Source organism: Chelonoidis abingdonii, chromosome 4 (genome assembly GCF_003597395.2).
Source record: "Chelonoidis abingdonii isolate Lonesome George chromosome 4, CheloAbing_2.0, whole genome shotgun sequence".
NCBI lineage: Eukaryota > Metazoa > Chordata > Testudines > Testudinidae > Chelonoidis > Chelonoidis abingdonii.
In genome coordinates this window covers 148220895-148242223 of record NC_133772.1, presented here as the reverse complement: position 1 = coordinate 148242223, position 21329 = coordinate 148220895, and the positions used below count along the sequence as shown (strand labels likewise).

The following is a 21329-nucleotide window of genomic DNA, read 5'->3' as shown; positions in this document are numbered from 1 at the left end:
GTATTAACAAGTTATGATGTCCCCAGCTACATAATGAAGAACTTTTGGTGCAAAGTAGCCTGACGTTATACATTATAAATCCTATCCTGCAAATTAGCCAGCCAACATCAGCATTTTACAATGTGCTAATAAGTTCTGTATATTGATAAGTGTTGTCACTTGTTACTCTTAGGACAGTGGTGAATCTGTTGGCTGATAACTTACAGGTGGTGAGAATTATTATTTTTCTCCCTGATGGAATGTTGAATTACAAAATTTCCATAAGTCGCGGAGGAGTTATAAAGATCAGCCAGTTCCTAGTAGTAATTATGTACACAAAGTTAAATTATAGGATCATTAAGGTTGCTAAATCAAGCATTAGAAAATGCCCAAATTAAGGTTGTCTCTGCAAGTGTAGTTCAGCCTCTTTGTGCATCTGAATTATGTTACAGTCTCTAGTTACGTCATCACATACCATTTATTCTATAGGACCCCTGCATCATTCAGTGCACAAGATGGACAGCGAATGAAGCAGAGGGTAAGCAGGAAGAGAACAGACGTTGTTTTATGTTCAAGGCACTAGACTGAGACTGAGAATATTGAATTCTCTCCTTGGCTCTGCCACACACTTCCTACATGATATTGGCCAAGGCGGTCATAATACGTATATATATGTAGGAGGGCTGAACCAGATTGCACAGGCAGCCTTACTTCTAGTACTTACTAATTTTTTGAGTGCTTGGCTTTGCAACCTTAATGTTCTTTTAATGTTACTTTTTGTACGTAGTAGATAATTCTTTAGAGCCCTTAAGTGTCTGTTTTAATACTAAACCAAATGTTAATTCCTTACTATTGGGACAAATCAGAGATTATGATGTAATCCAGGCCTGCACATCTCATAAAGTGGCGAGGGCCACATTACTCCAAAGAAAAGAGCTGAGGGCCAAAACCTCCCAGCCCTGCAGAAACACCCTGCCCCAGGGCCACCCAGCTGTGCAGAAACAAACCCTCATTTCCCAGCACCGCCCCACCAAAAGAGCTGTGGGCCAAAAAGGCAGGTTGGGGGTGGGGAGGTGATACTTTATTTTAAATCAACTGGGGGCTCCCAGCTGAAGAGGTGGCTGGGAGCCCTCAGGGTCAAAATTAAAGGGCCCAGGGGTCCGGCTGCTGGGGGACCTGGCAGGGCCGGCTATAGTTTTTTGCTGCCCCAAGCAAAAAAAAATTGGCTGCCCCCCGTCCCAGCCCTGGGCTCCCCCCTGTACCCCCCTGCTACCTCAGTCTTGGGCTCTCACCCCACTGACCCACACCCCCTGCTGCCCCAGCGCTGGGCTTCCCCCTTTCCTCCCCACTAGTGCCCTCCCCCCACCCCGCTGCTACCCCAGCCCTGGAATCCCCCCTACCAGTGCCTCCCCCACTACACACCTTCTGCCTCCCCAGCCCTGGGTCACTGGTAACGCTCCCAGGGTGGGTCATTCAGCAGGAATTTTGGATGTGTACAAAACACAGACAGGATTGGTTCCCATAGGGTTACAGAGCTGCAGTAAAGTGGAACAATTTTCAGCTTGTGTGATTGGAAGATATCTGGATGCATATTATAAGATCGTTCTACATAAATGAGGAAAAGTTGAGGTGCGTTTATTATTCTTTTGTTCCACTCTTTCTTTCTATGGGGAATATGCCAATGCAATATCACTGTCTTCCTTTTAAACAAACAAAAATGCAATGGCTGTTGAAAATAGCAATTCCAGTTCTAATAAGCATTTCTTGCTCAATTTTATTCTACTTTTTCTACAGCAAGTTGCAGTGAATCAGTATATTTGATTTTGGAGAAATGAAGTAACAGCTGCCCAAACTAAGTTTGAGCACTCCTGAATTTTGAGGTGTTCAAATCTGGAAGGCAGGTGCTGGGGTGGTGGGGCCTGTGGGCTCCACGGGGGAGCATGTCAGCAACATATCTGGAGCTGCATGGAGCCAGACACGCTGGTCTGAGTGGCATGGTAAGGGGGCTGGGGGGTTGGAGAAGGGGTAGGGGATTCCAGGGGGCAGTCAAGGGACAGGGAGCAGGGGTGGATGGGGCAGAGGTTCAGGGGGGCAGTCAGGGGACAGGCAGCAGTTGGATAGGCATGGGAGTCCCAGGGGTTTATCAGGGGACAGGTAGGGGGTGGGGTCCTGGGGGAAAGTTGGGGGGGTCTCAGGAGGAAGGGAGGCTTAGATAGGGGCTGGGGTCCCAAGGGGCAGTTGGGGCAGGGGTCTTGGGAGGGGGCAGTCAGGGGACAAGGAGCAGCAGCATTTAGATAGGGGGTGGGGTTGTGGGGGGCAGTTAGGGGCAGGAGTCCTGGGAGAGGGGTATCAGGGGATAAGGACCAGTGGTGTTAGATAGGAGGTGAGGATCCTGGGGGGCAGTTGGGGCAAGGGTCTGGGGAGGGAGCAAATGGCGGCTGCTGGCCGGGACTCAAAGGGCTCTGGGCTGCCCACAGGCGCGGGCAGCCCACAGGCGCGGGCAGCCCAGAGCCCTCTGACTCCCAGCCGCGGCTGAGATTTAAAGGGTTCTGGGCTCCCCGCCGCTGCCGGCAGCCCAGAGCTCTTTGCTTCCGGCCGCGGCCGGGATTCAAAGGGCTCTGGGCTGCCCGCAGAGTGCTGTGTGCTGGGGATTTAGAATCCCCTCAGGGGCCGCACAGTGGGGCTCTGCGGGCCGCATGTTGTGCAGGCCTGATGTAGTCTTCTGTAATTGCTGTTGAACAGCTCAGCTTCATGGCCAGCTCATCTGTTCCCCTTATGAGAAATGACCTTATACACTAGGTCCTCTCCCGTGTATACTGTAAAACATTTAAGTTTTACAGTAAGTAGGATAAAAAAACATTTAAGTTTTACAGTATAACTAGAAGATTTTTATGGCTGCATCTGCCATTTTTTAAATCATATAAAAATCATTCCTTTGTAGCCAAAGATACCTGTTTTGATTCTCTCCTACTTTTATTAGTAGACACTGGACAAAACTAGTGGACATTGTAGTTATTTTTTCTTCTTACTGGAAAATAATTGGTTAGACTTTTTTTTTTAATTGCTACATCCCTTCTTAATGGAAAGCTTTCCCCCTTTAGTTTCAACAAACTAATTTCTTTAAGTAACTTTTTTGTAGTTTTTTTCAAAAGATCCATGATTAGCCTCTTCATTTTTTTCCATATTGTTTAATATATTAAAACAGGGTGTGTTTAAATCGAACTGATTTAAATCACTAATGTTAATCATGATTTAAATCAAGTTTTCCTTCTTGCTGACTTTAATCATCAGTTTTAATTGTTTTGCATTTGTACTTTTTATTTTCCTAAAGAGAGGTGATTCTGGCTAGTTGGTAACCGTTAAATATGTTGATTTGCAACTAAATAGAGCCTCTACACTGAATTCAGTGTGCATTTTTGCTGATCAGGATACGCTGTACATATTTATTTAAGCAATTATATAGCTTAATTTATATTTATTCAAATTCTTAATTTTTACATTTGTTATGGTAAATGATGCATTTCTTACTTACTAGATTAATTTTTTATTTGTGATTTGTGTCAAGCACTGTTTGAATTCAATTAAATGTACAACACCAGCATTTTATTTTTTATTATATATGACTCCCTTAAAAGTGTTGGACACACATTTTTCTTATAAAAAAGTTTATCAAAACATGTTTTGCATTTAAAACTGATTTAATGAAGTATCATCTGTAGTTAGTGAATCAAATTGATTGTTTCTGGTCACTTCAAGATTTTAGAACTAATAGATCTCAACCTCTTACACCTAATTATTATTCAAAGGTTGGGAGAGGAAAACAAGCTTTCCTGCTTTTTTCATTTCCCGGTTGTTTTCATAACTTTGAATGAACTAGTCATTGAACCTAACTAGTTGAATAAATTTAAGTGAAGAAGCCACTGCTGTCAAAAGCTGGTTTAGCACTTCAATAAACTCACGTTCCAGGTGCCTAGCCAGTGATTTCCAGCAGTTCAGTGGTTTGAATTTCTTTAAAGCTTGGCAGAATACATGTACTCTGTAATACTATTTTTGGTATTTAATTTACATGATTTTAATAGATTATAATAAATTTAGGCCTTAACTTAGGTTTTCAATTTACAATTTAAAGTGTGTTCATTAAAAAAAAAATCAGCTTATTTAATTTAAATAAAAATATTTGATTTATTCATTTAAATCTTTGGGGTTTTCTCAGCCTCACCAAAGTGCTGCTGTTCTTGTGAAATACGTAGCTGTATTTGTTGATATGAAAAAGAAGCTGGACTTACCCTCTTAAACAATGAACAGAGCATGGTATCCTGTGCAGTGCTGTTTATTCATGAGTTGTCAAAAGAGAGATTCATATCTTATGTAAGCTTCATGGTATAAATATACTTAGTACATTCAGCACTGATTTTCTTTATATCCTAGAGGAAAGAAAAAAGGCAAAGAGAACATAAATTGGACAAGAAAACTGAAGTAGCTTGTTTAGATTATGTATTAGTATATTAGATTCTGTATACATACAGAAAGTAAGAAAGATACATACAAATGTTTAGCACGTGCAAGTTTCTTGTTGCACAATTAGCTCCCTTCTTGGGAGTGGAATTCAATGAAATAGGACTCCAATTTGAAAAACAAACAGTAAGCACACAACAAAGGATAAGCAATTAAATGGTTAGCCAGAGGCTAATAGAAATGCATGGGAAGAGTGACATCACATATTAGCAGGAAAACTTTCTACAGCTGAAGTTGCAATAGAAATTATAATTTTAAAAAATCTTTCTGAAAGAGATAAGTGTCTGAAACTTCAGACCTGTGTACGTAGAATGAATTGTATAATACAAGTAAGAGAGAGACTGATGGACAGTTAGTGATAAATTATAAGTTACTGTTTCTTGACTTCAGGGTTTTTTTAAATCTGTCTTTTTGTATGAATGTATCTGTAGGTCAGTATCAGAAAATTCAGTTCTTTGTCTTCTTTCTATGGTAATACTGATATTTTAAAAATTATATTCAATTATACATATTCTTATATAGCACATACCATCCAATTTCCATAGTAAAAGAATCAAATAAAATTTCTCACCAGGGTTTGTGTCAACAGGGAAAAACAGTTCTAGATTGGAAAAATCTGAGCTTTTTAATACAAAGAAGTGAATATTTCCTTATTTAGTGACCTAGCAACTGTTTTTAATTTAACCTTGGTGTAGGTATATGTCACTTTGTATTAATACATTTCACTTTCTTTATAGAGACCACGTTCCTTCTCTGCAGAATTTACCATTAACTGTTTCAGTGCTGCAGCTTCTATGATTACTAACTTTTAAAGATTGGAATGTGTTATATTTGATTTCAACTTAAACCCCAAATAATTGAGGATTAATTTGGGGATTAAAAACCCCAAAATAATTGAGTATATTGGAGTAAAACTTTAATCTTATTAAATCCAAAAAATGTTTTTCAGATTTTAAAAATATTTAAAGCTTTTTCAGCAAATTTCTAAAATCATTCAGTGCTGAAGGGTAGAGGGGTACCTTCATGGTAGTTTTAGGTGTGTCTTATAAGCTACTGTAAAACAGAACAAATCACTGAATAATTTTTGGTTGGTCTTGGAACTATACGTAAACCTCTACAGACAGTGAAGACACAGTAACATGAGAAGTAGCCTCTTCTAGAGGCTAATGGGTTGTAGATGAGGTAATATATTAATGAGTAATAGCAAAGAAAGTTGTAAGAGTTGTTGTTTACCCGCAAGGCTTTTTACAGAGCGTAATGATTAACTGTATATATTTGTCTATATCATTGCCCTCATCTCAACAGAATCGTAAATGCTTAATTGTGTGTCATAGTTCCTATGCTGTTGACAATTCATAGAGATTCTTCTTTGACTCTAAACTGTTCTGTGCTTTTTAAGCAGAGGAACAGAATTCTGTCTCTGTTATTCCCATGACATTCCTAGTGGCCATGGTATGCAGGGCAGGGACAACCTTTGAAGTCCTAGTTGACTACTACATATTTGTTATAATTCCTTACCAGAAATATTAGTAATTTTGTATTGTAAAAATATTTCAATCCTGTAGTTGCCGAAATTGTTGCAATGTATATTAGATACTAGTGTACTGACTGATTTAAAAAAAAAATGAAAGTGCATCATTTTAAATATTTTCTAAATATAAATAATTGTCATGATTTGTTCTCATAATTTAGTACCCCACAGATATTTTTTTATTTATAAAAGAAGTGGGAAGAGACCATGCTGCAGCCAGGCTATCGGTTGTAGATCAAGTTTAAGGAAGAAAGTTTAGCAAGAAATTCCTTTTTTTTTCCAACTTGTATGGGTTTTTCTTCATTTTGTTTCATACTATCTTTCTTTAGTGTCCTATAAAATGTTCCTTATATCAGGATTCTCATGTGGTAGTAATCTCTTTGCTGCTTTAGTTAACTGGTGTAATGCATGTGGATTTGTAGATATTTCTAACGGAAGTATATGAAAAAAAGCATTAATTTTGTCTGTGGTGCCACTGAGTCTAATAACTAGCTGGGATGTTACGTTCCAACCACTCTGGGCAGGCCACGCTAATTGTAATTACTAGAGATGCTAGTATTCCAGTACTAAATCTGTTCCACTTCTATTCACAGCTATGTCATCTTACCTTTTAATTGTTAAATCTGAACTGCCTGGTGCAATTGCAGGATTCATAAGTGGAAATGACAGCGGGTAAGAGAAAAATGTTTCAAACACTATATAATGGAAGAAAGTAAGTCCTGTAGAAGGAGTTCAGCTCTGTTGCAAAGTATAGATACCAACATTTCCCTTTGATTTCACTTGCTAAAAAATTAGTGATTTACAGGAGTTCCTGGAACATAGAATGCTGTTGGCGTGTTTAAGAGTTCTTCATCACATACAAAAATAGAGCCTGATTCTGTTCCTTCATAAATTTCACATTGCTTTAACTCCACAGATTTTAGTGAAGTTACTCCCAAGTAGGAAATTAGCCCTGTAATTTCTGAGCTTGATTTTGCAGCCTTTGAAGTCAAAACTCCATCCAAAAAAAATCTCTTTTTCTACATCAGGAAACAAGAATCTTTTGAGAACTGAGCTTGAAAGGAGAAGGCAGAAAAAAACAAAACATTTAAACTGCTGTCATGTTATCACTTTGCATATTGTTAAACCGCAGTACAGAACCCAGCAGGCATTCAAATTTAAATATTTGTTGTCTTGCTTCAATAATTGGACTTGTCTTGAGAAACATGCCAAGTTTTCAGACATGGTTTATAATTCCCCAGCTTGGCTTCCATTAAAGAAATTATGCTTTGGAAGTACAGCTATATAGTTGTATACAGCAGGCAATGTACTTTAGATCTCAATCAAATCCATCACAAGAAAACTGGCTCTGCTAGCTAAGAAAAACGTTCCAGCTTCAGCTTTAGAATATCTTATTTTGGTTGTTACAGTGCTGTCACTATTCATGACAATATGTTTTAGGTTGTGTTTTATGGCTGTTTTGCACACTTATTTTCGGAGATTTTTTCACTCAGTTATAACATTTTTCTCTGGGCTGAAGCTCAGTATACAAACTCTGACAGAGACACTGTGTATGCGAGTGATACAAACACAGTACATAAATGCTGTAGTGCTTACTTTAAAAATGTTATTTTTGCTTAATTTAATTTTTTCAGTTTGATACTACTTTATGGCTATAATTAAAAACTGTTGTCACTTAGGGAGAGAGCACTCTGTGATAGTCTGAAATACTTTGTTTTTAAATAATAGGGGTCATTAATCTATTAAAGCTCTATATAAAATGGTAATGTTTTGTATTTGCTTTTAATTTGGAAAATATTGCCATAAGCTTGGAAAAAAGATGTAATTGTTGTCTTCAACATTGTAACTAATGTCATCTTCCACCTTCAACCTGATACTTTAAGCCCTCTTTGAGCACTGTGACATTAAGCATATTGAATTGATTGGGTAAGTGTTACAGGAAAAAATCTTTGTTTTTGCAGTCCAATATAGCCAGACATTATTACTGATTTTACTTTACTTTTAAATAATGGTTGTGTTCATTCAGAGTTGACTCTTTCCAACAAAAATTTGTAATAAGGATTGTAATAACTTTTAATCATCTTTTCATAATTATTGGCATTCATATGACAGTAGAGTCTAGAGGCCCCAATCAGGACTGTGGTCCCATTCTGCTAGGCACAGTACAAGCGTATATCATGACACAGTCTCTGTCTGGACACCTTTCAGTCTAGAAGAAAGAGTTGTATTTCTTAATGTACCAAAATTTCTGCCTGATACAGACTCCACCAAACTTTGCTGGTTGTCGTGTAAATAATTCATATGTTCAAAACGAGAACACTACCAGAATATGTATCTTACCTGAAACATACTGAGGGTTCCTTTGGTCTGATCCATTTCCATTTGAAGTCAATGGGAATCTTTCCACTATGGACATGATCGAACTCCCATAATCTGTTCCATATATAAAACATATTCTGAAAGTACTGATTAAGCCATAATCAAAGTGCATACAGTGAACTATGACTTTTTTCCTTGTTTTTTCTGCATGTCCAAAGCCTGTTCACTTCATGTATAACTTATATAGTTTCTTTTTCTCTAAAGCTTCACATAGCAGCCTGAATTGTCAGGATGGAGCAGAACCTTCAATATTTTTATTTCTTTTTGTCCATTTGTTGCAATCTTAATGTATACCTCTTTGGTAGTTAGTTTGTAAAATTGTAGGAAATAATTAAGCACCCAAAATACGTAATCAAATATCAAACCTAAAGGTAGCCTTAAATATGCAAGGGACATAATTATTGGGTGGTTGATTTAACTAATTATAGTAGGAAATTTGTTTCCAGATGTGGTTACATGACAGTTTTGTTTCTGTTAGGTCAATATGGCATCTGATATGCTTTCATTTTGGTGCATGGTTTATCTTAAACTTCAGTTAGTTTAGCAAATTCACACACTTGAAACATCACTATCTGTGAAAAATGAGTTTTATATGCACGTATAGGATCTAAATATGCATGTATGCAATGTATTTAGAGTATGTGTATGCATGTAAATTTTTCTGTAGATAAAATTTAAAAAAATCAGTGTTTCCAGGCTTAGGACAATAGTTTGCAATGTGCCTTAATGCCTATTTTGTATATTTTTAAAAAAAGTACAGTACACATAATTGTTAATTGGAAATGGAAATGTTTCAATCAGTCTGAATAACAAGAACTCCATATATTTTTTGACGATGACATGAATGTAGTTTAAAACACAGACTGCGTCAAAATGTTGTAATTTGTGAGCTCTCTGTTAACATTTAATGACCCTGTCAGGAGGATATGATTGATGCAATTAAGTTGTCTTGCCTCTGTGTTGTATAACTGATATGGACTGAGAGTAAGAGCCTAATTTAGAACATATGATGATCTTGTCCTGTTCTATTTGGGAATGGAATTAAATCAATTTATAAATGTCTGTTTTTAGTTAAAATATGGGAAAAAAAGAACATTTGCTTGCCAAAACATTTGCAGTACAGCTAAAAATTTATACTCCATATTTCATACTTGGAACATTTTTATCATAGAAGAGTAAAGTTACAGTTCAAACCAGTTTTATAGGAAATCTAAAAACTTTCATTTTGAGAGAAAATATTTTTATACTTTATGGAAAAACCTGGGGTCTGTTTGATCACTGATGTTTCATTCTTATATTTTTAATAAAACATAACTTCCATATGTCAAACTAAAACACTTCAAGAATCTTTTTCTAATACTTTTTTGTGATTTTGTATTTCATATGTTGTAGTTGTATTTTATATGGTGTTGTTTTGTTTTGTTTTTTTTGAAGAGTGCATTTTCCGAACATAATAGTATTGATTAGTACATGCTAACCAAAAAAGTTTTGCCCTCCTAACTCATCAATGGTTACTGGTACTGTAATCTGTTGATTGTTTAGCTATTGGTCTAGACAGTCATGTGGCTTAAAACAGAGATGCCTCAGTATACTGCAGCTGAGGTACTTCAGCTTACCGCTCACTTAGTGCAGCATTTATAGTCCTTATTCTTACTCCTTCTATTAATTTTAAAGCTCATCAGCCACCCTGTGGGAAACAAATTATGACAAACTGTGAATTAAAATGACAAGTAAATATATTGGGGGCACACTTTGAGGGAATGACCTCAGTAAAGTACTGAGTAAATACAACATTTAAAGCAAACATGAGAGACAAATTGTAAACAGTGAGAAACAGGCAATATATTTATCCAAGATGGCTGCCACTATTACTGCTGGAGCTCTGCTGTTGCCTGAGCTGGTGGTATTGACTGACAGTGCTCCTAAGGGCTGCAAATAGCAAAGTTTCGTTAGAAAGTAACTGAAGCTGTACCACATCAAGGCAACAATACATTTTTTTTTTTTAATAAAAAAAAAACCTGTAATATAATGTTTCTACAAAAGTTTTCAATACATAGCAGAATGGTCACTTGACTTGGAAGTATGACCTCCAGTTGGCAATAACACTGTCAGCTTGTGGAGTCTGGGCTTTTTATCTCACTATACATAATACTTTTTTTAAAAACAGGACTGGTAGTTGTCCAGTAGTTGACAGTCTATATTTTTCATAGATAGTACATTTTCTATAAAACTCAGGTCATCTGCTTCTTTTCTTAAATGATGTCTTGAGGGTGCCTCCTGTGTATGAAATGCAAACCATATCCTGGACTACACAAAACTCTAAGGCCAAAGGCCAAGGTGTTTATAGGTAATAAACCTGAAGGCTGATGTGCAAAGTATTTATCAGTCAAGGATATGGTGGTTATTACCAGGTTAGCCCAGAGCACCCTCTGTTACTGTTTTTAAGAACAATTTGTACCTTTATACTTCAGGTTTTGGAGAAGGGACTCTAACTTTTTGGATGAATTTTGACTTCTGTAAAGCATTGTGTACCTCTTTGATGCAATATATGTAAATGACAAAGAAGATGCTCTTTCACTCCCTTTTTCTCCTTTACTTTTCTTGTATCTGTGCCTCTAGGAAATGATTGGCCACTTCTCCCACAATAAATATTTAAAAAAAATAAATATCTCATTCTCCCTTCTTTCCTTACTCTGTCTCTCTTCTCCTCAGAAAACGTACATTTCTCATAAACTTTATTTGAAGACTGAATATGATGGATATAGATGTTTTCTCTCTGCTGCCTGCACCTAGCAGCATGTTTTTCACTGAAACTTGGGCAGAATGGAGAAACAGGGTCTTTAAAAAATCATAATTAATTTTAAAAAAATTAAGTATGCTTGTGTGTAGCTTAGCTGTCTGTGTTTGGCATCTTGGAGGAGATGAGCCAAGGTCATGTGGGAGAAACAGGATAGGGAAAAGAGTGGGAAGCTGAGATGGTCACTTTTGTTTGGTCATATGGATGTGTGGTTCTGAGAGCACCAGTCAATCAGATTGCAGCTGGCATACTGTACAGGCGTTGAGATTTAACCATGGTCCTGGAAATCCCAGTGCTGTGATCAACTACTTTTGTCTGAGCTCAGGGTTTTGCATCCTGCATAGTTATTAAGAAGTAATTACAGCTATGTAAATCAGGCCTCTTCCACCAATCTCAATGCAAATATTTGCCTGCCAGAAAACTGTCTAGAGTGTTGGTCATTGCTGTATTCTGATCATTGGAGAACTCCATTTCAATACAACCATATATATAAACTTAAAAATACAAATCCTTATAGTGAGCATGATGATCTAGCGATGCTGAATTTAAAAAGCATATTTTTCTCCTAAGGATTATTTGTCCAAGGTAAGTGTTGTGTAAAGTAGTATATGTATATTTTAGGGCCTTTGAATTTTGTGCAATTTATAATTAACTTTTCCAATAGGTCATGGTATCTTGATGGCAGAGTGCTGTTACTGATTACTTCAGTCTGCATTGTTTTTCCTCTTGCACTTCTTCCGAAAATTGGTAAGTAATTTAAGGAAAGAAGATAGTATTATTCTATTTTAGTATCAATTACAACTGAGGACTTAAAAACCTTAATGGGTTATTTATTTATTTTAGCTGGCTGGGGGTTGGTGATGGTAGGGACTATTTAAGTTATTGTAGCATGTTCTGCTTTCCAGGCCTGCCTAGTTAACCTGTTACTTTGGTTGCAATAGTATTTTGTCTGCCATACTAAAATAAAATCTTTACAGCAGAACATTAAAGAGCTGCATTTACTTACAGCATGCCATTAGCGGTAAGCCAGTTCTAATTCTGCCCTACAAAACTACATAAATGATCTGTGACAGGCAGTTGGAATGTTGTTATTCTGAGTCTTAAGCCCCAGATACCAAGCCCCGTAATAGAAAACATACCTAAAATGTAAAGCTTTAGCTGTACATTAGGATCAATTTTCTTATAAATTGCCTTTTATTTTTACTGTTATTTTACAGGCTTTCTTGGCTATACAAGTAGTTTATCATTTTTCTTTATGATGTACTTTGCTCTTGTGGTAAGTTAAAAATCAGTGCACAGCTTATCTAGCTAACATTTTCTTATTGTTTAAATGCTTTTATGATTTTCCTTTTTTTTCCTTTTTTTAAAGTTCTCTGTAAAATTAAGAGTTTTCTCTGTGTCCTGGCATACACTTTTTTGGACAGGATAAGTTTGTTTTGCTGAAGAGGTATGAAAATATCTATGAACTTTAAAGCATGTGAAAAGATTTAAAATAATTATATTTTGGTCTGGTAAATGTAACAATATTTTTGTTTTGCTGACATGGCAGTGAAAACTGGCGCGTACACTTCATTTTCCTACTTGTGGAATGGAAATCTGTTTTCTTAGCTTCTAACTATTACTCTAACTAGCACAGGAAGAAAATGTCATATTACAAGTAAATTAAATTTACATGTAAAATGGAGTGAAACAGTTCAAAGTGAAACTGCTCAAAAAGAATCCAGGAGAACTAGAACTTAGGCAATTTACATGAATACATCAAACACCTTCTTTGCAACTGAAAGGAAAACTACTTTCCTCTGAGCCATTTGAGAGATTTTTGACCCTGATATTCCCCTATTGTGGGCTCTGTAAAGGAAACAGAACCAAATACTGGAGCTGAGCTCTGTTATGCAGCCCTTGGAAGAGAATTGTGCCTTAGAATTACATTACTTTTTACTGGAGAGAATATACAGTTGCTAATGCACAAATATAGGATCAAGAAGGTATGTAAAGAAGAGTCCTATTTAGAAGCATGGCAAAATGCCCCCCGCTTTACTCTGGCTTGCATTGACTTGCACGGCAGACTTATTGTATAAAAGGATAAACATTGTGGAAAATGAATCCAAAGAACATGCCATCCAGAAGAGCAAGGCAGCCCATTAGGAACTGAACCATGTGATAAAACCAAACTTCAAAGCTGTCCAAAACAGCTCCTTAGGGGATCTGTCAAGAACTGAAATGCTCTTACAGGGAGGTTGGGAGGTAATCTTCTGCAGCTTGGTATTATGGAGCAACAATAGCCTCTCCGTAGTTAACAAGGCTGAAAATGAGTTTCCACTATTAGCTCAGTGTTTGACCTCCCCTCTAAAATACATTTTAAAAAAGCTACCAGTCTCAAGAATTATTGGTTAGATCTTGGGCTGAGGTAGGTACAGTGAGTTTTAAAATGCCCTTTGTAGTCCTTTTACATTTAAAAGGAAATGTGTGCAGTTTTCAAAAATAAGTCATTTTGATGAATGAAAAGATCTGAAAAAAAAATTTTGGTTTAAAAAGAAATGTATGCACAAAACCATAAGAGATGAACCTAAACTATAAGAAGGATTCACACATGGATACTGCAGAGGTAGAAAGCATTTTGGTTCCAGGCCCAGAACTTGTGTGTGGAGCTAGAAAACTCTATGTATTTCATGGATGCAGCCTTGTTAACTACATTTCTTATGAAACTGTAAAAATTGCATGTTTCTGCCTTAGTTTTTACAGGACAAATTAGGAACTACAAAGAAATGTAAGTGAGGCCATATGCCATGATGTATGTTTAAAGAAAAATAATACTGTTGGGCAAAAATTTAAGTTTTTTTAAACTGCTACTCTGAAAATCTGGAAGCTGTATGAAATGCAATTTAGTTTTCATAGTTAACTACTTTGAAGCAGGTGATATGTACTATTGAAATACATGTTGTAGTTTGCACAGTATTAATTTCTGTCATGATAGATGTACTTCAATTTGTTGCAGAAGAAATCTGCACCAGTCATTGGAAGTAATACCCTTATTTTACATATACAATAATTCTATACAATTGGCTTCATGTACATACTGTCTCCTTCAGCTTTTGCTTGTGAGCAAAAATTTAATATTCCCTGCTGCAGGGATAGGCACCATATATCGCTCATGTCTTATTTAAGCAGCGTGGTCTAGTGCAGTGGGTCCCAAACTGTGCGGCACTCCCCCCTAGGAGGCCATGGAGGAACGTTCAGGGGAGCGCACGGCGGGACCCAGGCCAGCACCCACAGTGGGGAGGGGGACAAGGAGGGATCGGCACCCAGTTCTGCCACCATCCCTGCCTTCAGCCCCACCTCTGCCCCATCCCCTCCTTCAGTCTCAAGTCTTCTGCTGAGAACAACTGTGCTGTCATGGGGAGGGGGCCTGGAGACATTTCATTACTGGTAGGGTGGGGGCACAACAGGAAAAGTTGTGGGACCATTGGTCTAGTGTATAGGGCATTAAACTGGGTTCTATTCCTAGATCTCTGTCCTGCTGTGTGACCTCAAGCAAGTCTTACCACCTCTCTACACTTCAGTGCCCTCATTTGCAGTGGAAATAATGAAACTTACCTGCATTTGCAAAGTGCTTTCAGTTCAGCTGATGAAAAGTATTTTAAAAGCTTCTAAGCTGCATAATTTAAGACCTGTGTTATTGCTGCAGAGAGTTTTCTTGAGCCTGTGTTGCAAGGTTGCATGAATAGCATGCCATTTACCCACTATTCCCTCTGGCCACACTTTTGCTGCTCCATGAGAGTGGGAAGCTTCTAGTCATTGCTTTCTTGAGAATGCCACAGGTTTGTATATGTACCTCAAGAAGAGTTTGTGTGAGCTTGAAAGCTTCTCTCTCAGCAACAGAAGTTGGTCCAATAAAAGATATTATTTCATCAATCTTGTCTCTCTAACAAGCTTGTACAGATAGTTGGTAGATTTTCAGAGATAAAAGGACAGATCTCTTCTATTTTATCCGTTATGAATCTGACCCCTTATTATTTCAATTTTAAAGCCTCAAGCAAGTGATACAAAGAATTTCTAGCCTCTAAATATAGATAACTAGAATGAGAAATGTGGACAGAGCTATAAATACAGTGACAGGAAGAGTGCAACTATAATTATAAATCAACTCATGAGAGGAAAGTCATATTTTTTCCTTAATTTCCTTCTAATTTTCATTCTCATGACATCGAACTGTCAAAACCCTTAGTGTAGGTAAAACTCCCTATAGCTTTCTGGGAAATATTAGGGTTTTGGTTTGAGGGGTTTTGTTTTCCCACTTTTGCCTTCTAATTGCAACCACGTTTCTGCCATTGCAATGTTAGACCTAGACTCCAGCCATGCCTCCTTTAAGGCAGCCTTTAATATCTAATTAACTGGCTGGAAATGATGTTGACAGCATTTTCTATCAAATCCTGTCTATCTTTCTTGCCCAGCTCTCCAGGTCGTTTGCGATGGATGCAGTGCCCTGTATTACTGTGTTTATCATTATCCTCATATTATAGTTATTTATACAATACCCCAGCTTTTAGACAGTCTTGAAAATATTAAATACAGTCTCTTTACAGGTTGTAATAAAAAAATGGTCCATCCCTTGTCCACTGACATTAAACAGCCCTATAGAGATCTTACAGGTAACATACATGCTATTTTGAAGTTTTTCTGTGTTTTTAGTAATATAAATAAATCTTTCTCTACTTCAAACCCTCAGGTTAGTAATATTTTATAATTTAAAAAATAGTTGATAAATCCTTACTTCCTTTTCATTCATATAATATTGATACTCTTTAATTAGCATGATTTTATTAGCTTGAAACAATGTGATCTAATGTCTGTGGTTTGTAGTCAGTCATTTAATATGTCATTTCCCTTATTTTGTGTATGTATCTTGCACAGATTTCAAATTCTACTGAGGATTGTAAAGCAAAGCTCTTCCATTTTTCCAAGGAGGTAGTGTGCTATGTATCTTATTAACAGTGGGGGTGTGCAGAGGTTTTGGGTTTTTGATAGATATGAACTCTCCTGGCTTAGAGCATAAACCAGTGTTTTCTAAAGGAATAGCTGTAGGTTGGGAGTACCCAAATATGCCTCTCAGTTGTTCTCCAGTGTCTCAGCTTTCATTTAAAAAAAGTTTCTAGCTGTTAGTTGTGCAGAAGAAAAATCACCCCCCTGGCAGTTTTACTGATAAAACCTTGAGTATAGACAGCCTTCAGACTTCATTTGCAAAAGATTTTTTTTAGGTCTTTCAGGTTTCTGAATGCTGGAACCAATTTTTAAGAGACATGAATACTGATTTTTTTTTTTTTTTAACTAAAAGTTCAAGGCAGGTTAAAGGAGTCAATTTAACACACTAATGTTGCATGTTATAGACAGCTGTACTTGTAATTTAGTAAGTTTCATACTAAATAAATGACCAATTGTAGTATTTTTACTGGCCCTATGGCCAAATCCTACTCATTTTACTTATGGGAGTAGGCTCAGGAACTAAAGTGGAAGTACCTACATGAGTAAGGTGAGTAGGATTTGGCACTTTAGGGCCTTTAATATCCAAAAAGAGTCTTGCAGGCCATACCCTCCACTGTCAATGGAAGATTAATCTTAAATATGACCATTGGCTGATATACTGGTGTTCTTAGCTGAAATGGCACAGTTGCATGAAAAAATTGGGAAACCCCTATTTGGTAGCATGGAGATTATCCAGAAGCATTAATCCAAAAACACTCCCATTGATTTCAGGCATTGGATTATGGCCATGAAGTAGAATCTTAGGTACACTCAAATTAATTTACAGCTGTTTATAGTGAGAAATTACGTTTTCTTTGTTTTCTCCCCTGCTCCTTTTAGAGTGCTTATGCCATCCCAACCATGGCGTTCTCATTTCTCTGCCATACCTCAGTATTGCCCATTTACTGTGAGCTCCAAAGGTAACAAATAGAAAGCAAGTAATGTTAAAATATAACGATAGTTTTTCATATTCAATCAACGTTGTCAGTAAATCTGTTCCGTATTTAACTTAGTGCTGTTGAACAACGACAAGGATTTATCCTTTATATATTAGGTAGGCAAAATTTTCATCTGAGGCAGCACTGGGATTTGCTTCTTAGGCTATGTCTGCACTACAAGCCGGGGGTGTGATTCCCCTGCTCATAAGCACATAATCATATTTGCTTATGAAGAGCTAGCGAGTGTGAATTATAATGTAGCCATGATGGTATGGGAACCATCAGCAGAGGCACAGCTGAGCTATGCCATGCCAAATATGTACCCACTGTTTTCAGGCAGGTTTGTACTCAGCACAGCTCACCCCTGCCTCTGCTGTCCATGCTTCCATGGCTAAACTATTATTCATACTCGTGCTAGCTCTCCATCAAGCTACTGAGAATAGGTGTCCACAAGCAGGGGAATCACATGCCTAGCTTGTAGTGTAGACATAGCCTCTGACTATATTTGTAGCAGAGAAACTAGCAAATACATTTTGATTGTCTACTGGCAGAAAACAAAATCCACAGACATTTACTAGCTGATTTTTATAGCAGCCAAAGAGCCTGCATTTAACCAAATCACCCTGTGTGGCTCAGGTGATAGGATACTCAACTACGTTTTATTCCTGGCTCTGACATTGGCTTGATGTGTCATCTTGGGCAAGTCAGAACTGTGGGGTGGGGGAGTTGACCTCTGTGTGCCTCAGTTTCCATGTCTGTAAAATGGGGATAATGATACTTGTCTTCATGTGTAAAGTGATTTGAAATCTGCAAATATAGGGACCAGCAGAGTATTGGGTAATGATAAACCACAGGGGTTCGTCCCTGTAAAATGTAAATTACGAGATCATTCTAAAGATAAACTGTGTTCAACACCTCAACCCATAATAATTATGGGGGGGGGGGGCTATTTTGCATTTTAGTCCATCGAAAAGCAGAATGCAGAATGTAACCAACACAGGAATTGGTCTGAGTTTCCTACTCTATTTTGTGTCTGCCTTGTTTGGGTATCTTACTTTTTATGGTAAGTATGTTCTTAACAGTTCTTTAAAGGTCAAGATAATAGTGAAGAATGTTCTGACTTATCATATATTGCATAGTGCATGTACTGATTCTGCCTGCTCCCAAGGATTTTTTCATTTGATTTGTGTGTTAAATAATTCATTCTGTTTGAACATACATAAAGCGTACTATAGAATGCATCCGGAGGAATAAAATATTTGGACTATTTAAAATAAGGCTGGTGTTGCACATATGAAATAGTTATGCCGTTTAAGGACCAATCCTGCAAAGGCTTACAGATGTGCCTAGCTTTCTAAAAATTAGCTTCAGTATGGTTACTCAGTGTGTAAATTAAGTGTGTATGTAATTCTTTGCAGGATTGGGGCCTTAAACATTATACAAGTAAACAGTTCACTTACTTAATTGGGATTAGTGAAATATCTTCTAAGATCATGCCTACATTCGAGAAGCTTGACATGCTAATTACCATTTGGTCAATCCAGTGCACCTGTAGCACAACATGCAGCATTGAGCCTGCTCTGCCTTACACCAAGGACTGGATCGGTAGCAGGATGACTCTAGGAGCGTGGAGGTGTAAAGGTGGGTTACGGTGACCTTTGCAACCCTCCAAAGCACTGCCAAGAGCAGTATGGACACATCACAGAGCCCATGATAAGCTGTAGATTTCTTGTATGGATTTATATGAATAGAAATCTGTGTGATTAATGAAACAAGAACAAAAGTTTAAACAAACCCTCCAAGAAAACTTTACTAAACAGCCTCACTAATTATTTCTGTCCTACATTCCTCCACACAAACTGACATTTTAAAGACACTGCTGCTATCCACAACAGAAAGGCAAACCAGAGTAAGCACAAACACAAAATGATACATAGAGTATGAATCACCCTGGACATGGGGACCAAGGTGTGCATTCTGTTGAAGGTCTTTTTAAAGGACCCTTCCATTTTGTTAAGGGTGGGGATGGGGAGGGTTGGTAGTCATATTTTGTTGATGAATTTTTGTAATTAAACAGAAAATGAGGATTTCCAATTATAAACTTGTACGTATAAAAATCATCCGACCTGTTCAGCAGACTCCCTGAGTTCTGCTTTTCTGTAGATTTTGCATGGCAGTATGCTGCAGCAGCAGTGTAATAACTATGCAATTGATAATGCAGTTCTTGAAGACTTTCAAGTGCCATATTTTTATAGCTGGGGCTTAAATATAGGTGACTTAATAGTCTTTCTGATAGGCTTGCTTCTTCCAAATACTTAGATTTTAGAACTCTTAACTACACAATGGCTTTCTTTTTTTAAAGGTCTGTCATAACATTGTCAGAAGTAGGTGAGTGTCCATTTAATATAGCAGTTCAGTCTTCCTGTAAAATATAGATAGATGCTAGTCTGCATCAGTGTGATATGTCAACTGTGTGACAGTGTTTGCAATACCGTCATATAATGTTGCAGTGTTACATCTTTCCAAGAGAAAGTGGTTCAGCTCTACATGTATCCAGCTTTATTTTCACATGATTATATATTTTGTTCATAGATCATGCATGCCAAAGTTGTATTCTTTCAAGTTTCCATCCAGCAATCTGGATCAACTGCCCTCTGAAATATGGTAGCATTATACAAACATGGTCACTGAAATGCATTACTGACCTGCATGAGGATTCTTCTTTCAAATTGCTTCTCAAAATTCACTCTTCTCTTGAAGTTAACATGTGTTAGTCTCTGTCAGTCAAAGTAAATAAAACTCTCAGCCAAACAGTAGGGGGGGAATTGCTCTTAAGAGAACCCTTGTCTCTCAGTATTTTGTGTTGTGTGTTTAGAATGTCTGTGGGCTTGGGACAATCTGGCACAGCACCAGTCCTATTGACCCTTACCAAATAATTACTAATCTGCAGGGGAAATTGCTTTGAGTTCTTGCAAAAAAGCATGCTGCCTCTTCAGAGCATTAATGTATTTCTATTGTAGGCACAACAAATTCCTATTCTCAGTTACATGGTGGAAACTAGCAGTCCCTACCTCAGTGCCTTTGCTATTGGTGTAGGACTGCTCCTGCCAACTTTCCAACCTGACTTTTACTGCCTTCCTGGAAATTAGGGTATTTTACCCCCTTCGTTCCCGTTTGTCTATTCCCTTTGCTTGCTTTCTTGCTTTCTAGTCAGCTGGATCTGACAATGACAGAGCAAATAAATTATATGGGCTTCCCCACAAATGATAAAAAATATCAAGGATAGCCGTGTTAGTCTGTATCCACAAAAACAACAAGGTGTCTGGTGGCACCTTAAAGACTGACAGATTTATTTGGGCATAAGCTTTAGTGGGTAAAAAACCTCACTTCTTCAGATGCATGGAGTGAAAGTTACAGATGCAGGCATTATATAATGTGTCGTGTCATTATGTAATGCCTGCATCTGTAACTTCTTCGAGTGCTTGCTCATATCCATTCCAGTTAGGTGCGAGCACGCCGCGTGCATGTTCATTGGAAGATTTTTATCCTAGCAACACTCGGTGGGTCGGCTGGGCGCTCCCTGAAGTAGCACCGCCATGGCACCGGATATATACCCTGATGACCCAACCGCCCCTCAGTTCCTTCTTACCGCCCATGTCAGTCATTGGTACAGTGGAGTGCGGTTTCACTGGCCTCCAGCTCCCTAGCTACTCATAGTTCTCTAGTTATTTTGTTGGGTATATAGTTCAAAGTTATATAGTTATAGTTAATTTTTATTATTCATAGTTAGTGTATAGTTAAGAGAGGTTCGGGGATTAGCCCCTTCCCCACACCTGGTGCCAGGGCCCATGCCCGGTTCACCGGGTTTCAAACCGTCCTCGGCCTGTCACAAGCCGATGCCGACAGGAGATCCACACGACTCCTGCCTTAAGCGCCTCTGGGAATCTCACCTGGCAGATAAGTGTCACATTTGCAAGGCTTTTAAGCTGAGAACAAAAAAGGAGCGGGACTTTCGGCTAAAGCAGCTCCTCATGGAGGTAGCTCTTACCCCTCCACCTTCTGCACCAAGCACTGGTCAATCGGCAGGCAGAAGCACCTCCTCGGCACCGGACCGTGCCGGTACTGCCAAGGCCTCTTGGCACCGGCCGTCGCCAGCACCAAAGTCGACTCG

At 38.0% G+C, this 21329-nt stretch overlaps 1 protein-coding gene across 4 annotated transcripts in view; it reads left to right on the top strand.

Moving 5' to 3' along the window:
- Positions 1-21329, top strand: part of SLC38A6 (solute carrier family 38 member 6) — a 67416-nt gene that overhangs the window by 26137 nt on the left and 19950 nt on the right. For 3 of the 4 annotated variants that reach the window (XM_032789196.2, XM_032789195.2, XM_032789197.2), the window contains 7 exons: positions 6619-6697; positions 11866-11948; positions 12419-12477; positions 15785-15850; positions 16113-16166; positions 17061-17140; positions 18121-18221. In XM_032789196.2, coding sequence (XP_032645087.1) covers positions 6619-6697; positions 11866-11948; positions 12419-12477; positions 15785-15850; positions 16113-16166; positions 17061-17140; positions 18121-18221 — 522 coding nt within the window. Of the gene's footprint in view, positions 1-6618; positions 6698-11865; positions 11949-12418; positions 12478-15784; positions 15851-16112; positions 16167-17060; positions 17141-18120; positions 18222-19520; positions 19547-21329 lie in introns of all 4 variants that reach the window. The other variant, XM_032789198.2, reaches the window with a different exon arrangement.